Source organism: Temnothorax curvispinosus, unplaced genomic scaffold, assembly GCF_003070985.1.
Source record: "Temnothorax curvispinosus isolate PA1 unplaced genomic scaffold, ASM307098v1 QBEX01004567.1, whole genome shotgun sequence".
In the NCBI taxonomy this organism is placed as follows: domain Eukaryota; kingdom Metazoa; phylum Arthropoda; class Insecta; order Hymenoptera; family Formicidae; genus Temnothorax; species Temnothorax curvispinosus.
The window spans coordinates 1-10,509 of record NW_020214347.1 but is presented as its reverse complement, the minus strand read 5'-3'; the positions used below and the strand labels follow the sequence as shown (position 1 = coordinate 10,509).

General features: G+C 37.4%; 1 protein-coding gene across 2 annotated transcripts; it reads right to left on the bottom strand.

The window, feature by feature from the left end:
- Window positions 1–495: 495 nt before the first annotated feature.
- On the bottom strand, window positions 496–9,779 carry LOC112453673 (protein argonaute-2-like). Of its 2 annotated transcripts, XM_025014554.1 has the most exons (13): window positions 9,654–9,773; window positions 8,874–9,043; window positions 7,233–7,373; window positions 6,863–7,143; window positions 6,460–6,766; window positions 4,899–5,121; window positions 4,671–4,818; window positions 4,325–4,588; window positions 3,126–3,444; window positions 2,630–2,981; window positions 1,941–2,274; window positions 1,655–1,854; window positions 496–1,559 (listed from the first exon to the last, which is right to left on the bottom strand). In XM_025014554.1, the coding sequence occupies exons 2-13, from the start codon at window positions 8,953–8,955 to the stop codon at window positions 1,451–1,453; spliced, it is 2,760 nt and encodes a 919-aa protein (XP_024870322.1). In that variant the 5' UTR covers window positions 8,956–9,043; window positions 9,654–9,773; the 3' UTR covers window positions 496–1,450. The 2 variants fall into 2 exon arrangements, with proteins under 2 accessions (XP_024870322.1, XP_024870323.1); XM_025014555.1 differs by lacking the exon at window positions 8,874–9,043 and having other exon boundaries at window positions 1,451–1,559; window positions 9,654–9,779.
- Window positions 9,780–10,509: the final 730 nt, after the last annotated feature.

Here is a 10,509-nt window from a genome sequence, read left to right as displayed (position 1 = left end):
AGCAACAGTAAAGTAACGATAGTTAATTCAATTACTTACGCTAAATTTCGATCCTAAAGCTTAGTGTCTATCTGGGAGTAATTCTCGTAGAATTGAAAATAGTAATAATATAAGAATAAGAAAGTGACTTTTCTATGATACGTTGTAGTCATATTAATTAATCAAAATATGACTATCGAAAGCGATTGACGGTATTTCTCTCAAATGGACACTAGCCATTAAATCATGTTGGAAGTCATATAAATATAACGCGCGTGCTCTACATAACACTCCTCGACTACTTCCATTACATACAGCTGTCTTTATGTACGAAGGATTATGTTCGTTCTTATCTACTATGCTGTTCAGCCGAAGTGTACACACGAGTTGGTGTTGTTCCATCGGTTTTCAAGAATACTTCAAGATTACTTTAAAATGATCCTAGTGAAATCTTTAGACTGGTTAAAAGTGCGTTATATAAAAGATAGCGTTATTTCTCGACATTATTTTTTTTTGACGTCATAATTCAATAGGATATGACATGACGTGATTCACGATCCTAAAGATAGTACAATCATTGTCAACCGATATTCACTTTTTATGCCAATCACTTCAGCATGATTAGAAGTCTAAAATTTACAGAATTTACAGAGCGGAGTTTCACTCCTCGCGAAATGAAAGCTATACATACATGCAACAAGATAACAGTCTCGCAAATAGCGATTTATATAATTCATGTTTTCTCCAGGTCATTTTTGTCTCTTTGTCCCATCTTTTCTTTTTCATACAAACGCTAGGGAAAGTTCGTTCCCTAAAAAAATAAGCGTAATATGCTACATAAATTTCATTGAGTGTTTATGTGATTATTAAATCGAAAAGCGCTATTATATCCCAGTAATACAACTAAAACATATTTAGTTAGTTAATTTGAGAGAAGTCGAAATTCCCTCCATGATCTTACCAAGCATAATTTTTACAAAGAAAGAACTCGTTTAGTTTACTTTCAAACCTACTTCGACCGCAAACGACTTTCCTACCCAAACGTGCAAAACATCCTTAATCTGATTTATAAACTGCATTAAAAGCACCTCTCATAAAAACTTACTCTACAAGTTCATAAAGTTAATCGAAAATTCGCTTTTTCTGTATAGATGTAAATAAAACATCCAGTGCCACGTATAAAAGCTGTCGTATAAACTTAAGATAAAGAAAAAAAGAAAAGAAAAGAAAGTGAAGAACAGAAAAGAGAAAAGAAGGAAAGGAAAAGGGGTCGACAAAAGGTACGCAAGAAAATTGATTGGTTGGATTGCCCTAACTGTTAAATAGTCCATGAATTTGTGACGCAACGTGCTGCGATCCCGGCTGCCTGACGAAGCTCTTCACACTTCACGGAGTCGCAATTATATACAGTCGTTTCTTCACCGAGGTAACACCGAGATGGATGATGGTTCAATTCGACACGAGAAAAAAATTATGCGAAGTACATAACTCGTTTCGTGTCGGCGTGAACTGTGATCGCCCGTGCCATTGCACCCGGTGTTCTATCCTCACTGCAGCCCGACTGATGAGATCCTTCTCCGCTATAAAATTACAATTAAATCGTGATGAGATATAATTAGCCATCGCGCGACTGCTTTATCGCGACGATACTACAAAAAAAGTTGATGTAACCCACCTATCGTGCTCTTTCTCGACCAGATGATATCTAGCCCGGAACGCTACGAGATGAGCGTAATACGCCGGGGCCGGTATACTAACGGATCTCGTGCATCTGACGTAGGTGTGACATAATTGGTACGTGAGACACTGCAACTCGTCGCTTTCGAAGTGATTATCATCCCAAAGAACGTGATAATGCGACGGTCTCGATGTACCCTAAAAAAAATAGATGTACTTAGAACACCATAAACATCGGACAATGGAAGTACGTTCTCATAGAGAATCATATTTATTAAATTTACCTGAATACCCTGGTGACTGCAGAGGTAAAAGTCGAATTCCGTCGGATGAGTTATGCATACGTCGACAGTCGTACCCGCCGGAATATTTCCACTTTTACCACTTTGCTCCTTTTTGTCCGCGCAGAACAGACGCGTGTGATGTCTCTTCTGCACCACGATAAACGTTATGCCAGGTCTATAATCGATCTCGAGCTTGAGACAGGCCTCACGAATAGCAGTCAATTCGTGTTGCAAAACGGTAAGGAACTGGCCTTCGGAGACGCCGTCGCGATACAGAATTATTCTATGCGGCTTATATCCGCCTGTGCTCTTGTAAAACATTATAAGCAATTCCCTTGAAAGAAAAAAAAGATCGTTAGATAATGATTAGAGTAAGATAGAATAAAGAGTAAACAGAACAAATTATGAAAAAATTTCTCTAAAATAAATGCGACCATATTTTCCAGTAATATAATTTTCTTAATGTATATATATAATTAATAAGTGATATTAAGAAACTGATTATTAATAATTTAAAATAATTATTAAATTTATAACAAAAACTCATCAATAAAAAGAATTTTGATGTCACATTTATTCGAATATTAACTAATCTGTTTTACTCTAGATTTGAGCATGATTTAAAGATTTATCCAACTTTTGTTGTGTAGTGGTGTGTAAAATTCCATACATAAAATCAGATATCTCACCTAACCATCGAACTGAGTTCCTGAATAATCTCTTGTCTATGTTGCTGAACCCTAACAGTCGCTGCATATCGAGATGGATGGGCATCCATGCTGCCTACTACAGCAGCTATGCTAGGTTTCTTGTTGTCTCCCGCCGGGGGGTGAGTCACATCAGCTCCCAGAAATATAACCGGCTCGTTAAACACTTTTGGTCTTATGCTAGGTACTAGAATGCTATTGATGCCTCCTAATTTGACATTTATTTTAAGACAGAGATTGGATAGTGTTTGCGGTGATGTCTTATTGACGTTTTTCGCTTGTACACACTGAGTTGCCATGCCCAATAATGTGTCTCCTACTCTTTTCACTTCAGCTAAAAAAGAAAAAAAGGCAATATTATTTATCTCAATTTATAAAAATTACAAATAATTATCTCAGAGCGACCCATAAATCAAAGACGTAATTCAGTTCTTTGATCTATATTCCTATCTGTATGTACATTTATGAATATAGTTACCATATACAGGAGTTTTGCCTGGTAAAACAACACAAACTAGCTGCAACTGCGAGAAAGTCGACTTCAAGTATCGAAACATGGGTTCGACTTGATCTGGTCCAGTAGCATATTTACAAAAACATGGCTGCCCAATGATGGGCATACCAGCATCATTACTAATTTTCTGTAGTTGCGTTGTGAATGAACGTAACGCATCTTCTCGTACTGTTCTCTGGGGTGCGAAACAAGCAATTGCCCACACTCTAATTTCCACTCCAGTGAAGAACTGCTTGCCACGCATATCCCACACGCCTTGATTAGGCATCGCCTGCTGCTTCGTCTTTAGAAAGAGATACACGTTATTGAGTGTTTAAACAATATGTTTAAATAATACAAAATTATACAAAATTATCGCGGTAGATGCATCAGTATTTCCATACACAAATATACTTCTCTATTTCGTTCATTTTATTTAATACAATTTATTTAATATTATGTAACAGAAATAAACAATTCTAAATCCAGTAAAAAAAATATATATATATATATATAAATAACATATATATGTTCGTTATATCTTTTCTACTAGATATATATATAAAATAAAAAATTATCACACCACTTAGTGCAAATACTGATAGCATCCGACTTTTGCAAGTGATATCGGACTGCAAATGTAACATTAGTTACATTTGTAAACCGTAAGCTACAATTACTGTATAAACAAAAACGATACTCGTTATATTTATCATTTGCAATTTATCACGATGACAATTTGAATATTCGTTACACCAACAGCCCAGATATCAAATCAACCAGGTCTAGAACCCATGCATTCATTTGACAACTTTTGGCCACATGTGTAGAGATATATATCAAATGTGATCTTATTAACTAAATACATACATTGACAATATTATCATCGCAATATAAATTAAATTATAAAGTACAAGTATCGTGAATGTATCATATATATGAGACGTAAAACAGATTAAATAAATCAAAATCAATAATAACTAGCATAAATGTATCCTATCCTTCGTAGCTAATAATTTTACTTTATACATTACATGTAGAGAAATCTAAGAACCAATAAATAATGTAGTAATCAAAAATTTAACGCTACAAAAATTTAGGCCTGCTAAAAATAATCAAAATTATCAGCCTCTGCAAATGTGTGATTCGACTAGACCTGACTGATTCTGTTGGAAGTTTCTCACCTGTCCACTGAGGGAACTTACGCGCCCTCCATACTGCAGTTTGGGCGGAGGTAGTACACGACCCCTGACTTCCATCATACTATTCGATATAGTCAATCCGAATTCTTGTACATAAGAATCATTGTTAAAGTCAGCCCTTCTAACTAGATTGTTAATTTCCCGTTCGCGATCTGGTGCGGAACGCGCTGTTGCTTTGATCATAGTCGAGGTCTGCATGTCTGTTAGCTTTTTAATGCAGCGTTGTCCGGCGACAATATTGCAAACCTAATGTCAAATAAATTACATTATTTTTCTTCAATGAAATACGATACACTGTAAGCTAAATCCGAAATTTTTGTGTATATACCTCGAGCGGCAAATACGTGTGTTTATGTTCTTGGCCGACTTGCAAGCAAGGAAGATGTGGGTGGCGCAGCTTCATTTTGTACTTATCTAAGAAATATTTGGCAACTGTACACTCAACTGTCTGTCCATTTTCCAGTTGCAATGGAAATCTGTAATTAAATTAGTAACAACAATATATTTCCCTATGTTTCACATTTTGTTATATTACATAATTTCAATATACGCTTACGATTGCATTTGAGCTGGTTTGCGTGTAACATTGCACACTCGATACTTTCGCTTCATAGCTCCGCAGTGAGTTATTTCAATCTTGAGACCCTTGATTTCTTTGGTAAATTTCACTCTCTGAGAATCCGTGAGCGGTTTTCTCTGTTCATTGATATCTCGGATATCCAGCACTTCACACATGAACTCTATAACTGGCTGCGCTTTGTAGAAGGCAGTGGCAGAGACTGGAATAAGAAATAAAGGCCAGATGAGTGAGGAGGTCATAATCAAGCGCAATACCAGGGTGTATAGCGAAGTCGAGCGGTAAAAGTCCCTGACTTTTCCAGGTTTTCCAGGCTAAAAATCTCAATTTTCCATGACCATTTTCTAACAAATATCTATGTTCACGAGGGCATTAATCCATAATTTGAAAGTTAATAGAAAAGTGACTTTTCGGTGAAATACAGATAAAATAAATTATAATACTCCAGAACGGAAGAAAACATTGTTTTATTGACGAAAAGTGTTAATTCTCAGAATTACAACACATTAAATCATCAAATTATCAAAATAAACTTTAATATTAGTGTTTTTTAAAACTTAGCTATAATTTGTTTAAAATAATTTTTATATAAACATAACTCGTTTAAAAATTTTATGATTAACACTTAAAATAATAGTATATTCTTCAGTCGAAAAATGACTCGTATCATATCAAGTACCAATTCAACTAGTAGTAGTATATGTCAACTGGCGGACTAGTGAAGAAAATCATATCTCATGTAAATTACATAATGAGATTAGACATGAGATTAGAGAGGCTTAACATAATAGAGAGAGTAATATTTTTCATTATCACAAAACATCTGATAAATTAATGTATCCTTACTTTACTTTAATTAATAATGACTACTTTACTACATTCCTAGGTAGCAAGACATGTCATTTTGACGTCAAATGTGTTTGATTCTTGCAGTTTCTTTAACTGCATCGTCAAGGATCTGTCTCTTTTTGAGACATTGCTTATTTACGGAAAAACCTCGTTCTACGGCAGCGTTTCCGTGAGAAAGAATCATAACGCTTTTCATGAAACTCGACAAATTTTCGTAATCTTTCTTACCGCAACTCGTGATAAGATCGACCCAGAAATGATCCAAACGAATCTCCGATCGCTTGAAAGTTTTAAACTTCTCTTGAACGACGGGGATACTAATGAGATGTCTGTATTCGCGATCAATTTTATCAGCCGTTATTCCCGATATAAAATTATTTTCCACATAAATCTGTAATGCGGAAGACAACCGCTTATAACCGATTTCTCCTCGACTAGCTATGGCCGGATCCATGCAAGAAACGGCTTTTGTTAGAGGGAATTTGAGAGGAAATAATTTTTTGCGAGATAAAAAAAGACAGAAAATGTCATTTTTTAAGGATTTAACGAAATTCCAGAAAAGTCACAAAATTCCATGACTTTTCCATGACTTTTCCAGGAGCCCGCAAATTCCCTGACATTTCCAGGTTTTCCAGGTTTCCATAACCGCTATACACCCTGAATACGAGTCGATGATTTTTCTTTCGCTTACCGTCGATATTCAACATCATTTTCCATTGCGACGGTCTCACCGATTGATGGAATCCAAACCACACTTCCCTGCCTCCGCCTAACGGATGGTAATATCCTTCTGGCGTACTAAAGAACGATCTACCTACTGGAGTGTATGTCATAGATGGTAAATGCCTCATTACAACATCTAAAGCGAGAACAGCGTCATATGGAATTTGTCTAGTCCGTCCCTCTAAAGCCTCTTCTAAAGCAAATAGCGAAACCTGCGCCAACCACTTTATGACCACTCGGAAAACTCTGTCTTTTCCCTCACCAGGCAGTGTAACCTACAAAAATGATTATAAACATAAATTATAATTATGATTATCGTACATACATTTTAGATTTCTCGAAAATAATACTTATGAGAGGTAATAACTTACCTCTAATTCTACTTTATCATGCCCGATAGGCAAGGGGTCCCTTGTGTACAAGTTATTTCTGCCGTCAAACACAGGCTTACGAGATTGAAATATTTTAGTATATGCATGAACCATCGTTTCTACAATTTCCCTATTAACTTTCCGAGGACATTTATCAGGTTGTATGCTAATGTCATAGTGATGTACATAGCCACGGGGCATACTAATTTGAAAATGATTAGCTCGCAAACCGATCGGTCTACCTTCTCGTCCTATGTTTGGTCTTCGAGGGCACGTAAACACTGCAAAGAATATTCATTGTTTGTCACAAAATTAACTTTTCATCAATTTTTTTTTTATCCATATCAGAGTTAGGATTAAATAAACTTACTTGGCAGTTCTGTAGGTTGAGGAGGAGTGTGTGCCTGTTGTGCGGGAACAAGCCCCATATTGCTAGGAGCCGCGACACTACTCGCCGCTACTCCTGCTGTCCCAACAGAACCGCCACTAGTTGAGGGTCCAGGTGGGGGGGCTGCAGAAATAAAATTAAGTAAATTCTCAAGAGATCAGTATCGATTTTATATTATTTTGTTTCTACATGAAATTAGAAATAACATTACACACTTGCACTCTTCATTCTTTACTTCCGTTTATGTGCCCTCAATTTATTATCAGAATATATAGCAACAAATTTTCACGTGCAATTATATTGTTTGCAATGTATTGTATCAAGCAATTATTCAATGAACTGAGAATATTAACGCTTAAGGAGAAACTTTAAGTCAAAGTTAACAGATTACGGTATCTTCCATTTCTTTTTTTACAACAGTGATTGTAACAAATGCAGAAAAACATCTCTGAACATATTTAACTTATACGATATACTTTCAATAACATCACTTTGCTATCTTAAACAAATGATATGTTCCAACATTCGTAAAGATGTCACATATATAAACATAATTTGCCATTATGCATTCCAATATCATAACAGAATACACATAACAGAAATAAACAATCAAAATTAAATACCAAATTATATGTCTCAATATTTAAGTCCATACTAATATTTCTATTGTTGCATTTATGTTACATATTTTATTATATTATTTACATTCAAACGCTTTGTTGCTATAATATCCAATATTTATATGCTCAATGATTTATTCAAATATTAAAATCTTTCTGCTAAAATATAGCTTTCAATGTTTGATAAAAAAACTTGCATTATATCTAAACGAGAAAGTCTGTCAAAAATCACAATACTTATATAAGATTTTACGAAAATAGTATTTCATTAAAGAAATTCATGCTTTATAGAAATGTACCAACAAATATTTTTATAAAAACATTCTTTTTTTGACTCATTATATAATGTAAATGAATTCTTTCATAATAATTATTCTTATAATATATTGATGTAATAATTTTAAAACATTCCAAGTTAACAATGTGCTGATGACTGACAACTTTATTGTTTAAATTGAGATAAGATTGAAGTAGGCAAGCTAAGAACACTTTCATTTGTTATTTGACAAGTTTTTCAATGTGTCGATTGGCTAAAAAAGAAGATACTAGTCTTCGAGCCTCTAGAAATTCTCTATCCTGCAGCCAATCAACACGTTTGACAAAATTTGTCATATGACAAATGAAAATATCCTTTAAGCTATTTGTCGTATGATGATTTTTCAAATGTACTGATTGGCTATCGACGTAAGAACAGTTTTCAAGTCTCTAAAAATTTTATCCGTCCATTCAACATAAAGAATCACCCATCTCGACTTTGTCGACTAGTGACTCCGACGACTTACGTCGACCAATTTTCCATTTCGACAAGTGAAATGGTGTTCTAACGATATGCTTATAGAGGCAGCTATACATTTAAAAAATAAATGGTGTCTAAAATGTCTATCGCTGATTGACGTAAATCGATCAGGGTCACTAGAGACTTGTAACAATTATACACTGTTATCGTAATGTAACAAATTGTCTCCTGGATCAGTTGACAATTGTTTAAGTATGTGTACTATACATTCTGCTAATTCCCCGACGCTTAACAAATTCTTTCCAGCCATGCTTCTAGCTGGGGACAGTCCTCTAGTAATGTGACTCATGTCGGAAACATGTGACACACACAGCTGGCTCGCCTAAACTCTGGGACAAATTATCCACCTGCAACGTAGATCTCGGACGCGGATCCAACTAAAAAGAATCATCAATTTTCTAATGGAGCACGAAAAGGTCAGTGGGTGTCTTCCCTATAATCCCTATCACCGTTCGGCTCTGTAAACGCGTAAACGCCTAAACGCCCGAGAGAGGCCCTTTGTTTGCACAGCAGATAAGACCGTAATCTAAAGAGAGAGAGACGCTAGAGTCAGGATTAGCTAACGCGTGGTGACCGTCGGAGTCGCGGGTGAGTGACGACACGCGTGCCTGTTGAACGGAGGTTCATCCGAGGTCATTCGGCGTGTCTTCGCTCACGGGCGCGTCGCGCGACGTTTTTCACGCGACGTTTCCGGAACCCGGGGGGGGACCACCGATCGGAGAGGAGCCACGACGAGCGCGTCCGGGGTTCGCAGGCGAGCGAGACGACGACGACGAGCGAGCGAGCGCGGAGCGTGCGTGCGTGCGTGCGTGCGTGCGTGCGTGCGCGCCACGAGCGGACGGGAGCGAGAGAGAGAGTGAGAGAGAGAGCCCGCCGAGCCTTCGTTCCTCTTCGGTCGAGGGGAACATCCGCGGGGATGGTTTCGGAGCGTGTTTACGGGGTTTTCCGCGGACCCCCGCGGGGGTCCGACGGCGCGGTGGCACTCACGTTGTCCTGCGGGGTACATTCTCGCTGCCGCCGATTGTAAAAGACCAGATAACCACTAATAAATAAGTAAAAAAATTCAACACAAGACCCCACTGGCCACACCACACGCTTCCCCACAACACACACTGCGCGAACGACACCACCAAACGAGCCCAGTCCCTCCGCAATGGCGTCCGCTAGCGCGGCCGCCATTGGCCGCGCCGCGGCCAATCGCCGCGCGACGAACGACCCTCGCGCTCGGCCGTCCGCGGCGCTTCGCGCGCAACGCACGTTACCTGCGCGCGCGGCATCCGCGAATACGTTCGAATTTACTTAGCCCAACGAGTCTCTCGGAAAATTATCGTTCGATTATCCGGCAACTTCCGTTAATTGATATACACGTGGAAGTTCTCGACGTTGAATTTTTTTTTAAATGAAAAAAAAATCGGACACCTGTCGATATTGATAATGCCAATGACGACTTTTCTATAGTCATCTCCGATGATTGTTCGATTAACGAGACTAACGGATAAAAATAGCGATGAGCTACCAACCCGGAAGATTCAATCGACGCGTCATTGATCTCCTTATCATTCCTCATCTACGCTGTTAACAAGATATCGCTATATTTGTAAATCTTGTAATTTGGCACGTGTCGTGAAAAGACGAGTAACGAACTACGATTAAATTAATCGGCGATTAATATTCAATCGACAGAATTGCTCAAGAGATTTATAATAATTTGTCGTTTCTAATCTTTTCCCATATGTTAAATAACGAGGAATTGATTCTATTCATAATAAACTAGCGTTACTCGATAAGTTAATCTCCGATTAAATTAATCGGAGTTTCGTCAAAGTCACCCGTAGTGATGGAT

Coding starts and splice junctions, on each gene's coding strand:
- LOC112453673 (XM_025014554.1), bottom strand. CDS start 8,955: ATGAGTCACATTACTAGAGGACTGTCCCCAGCTAGAAGCATGGCTGGA. Junction 4,589..4,670: donor ACACGTATTTGCCGCTCGAG/GTATATACACAA, acceptor ATTTGACATTAG/GTTTGCAATATTGTCGCCGG. Junction 3,445..4,324: donor TAAGTTCCCTCAGTGGACAG/GTGAGAAACTTC, acceptor CTCTTTCTAAAG/ACGAAGCAGCAGGCGATGCC.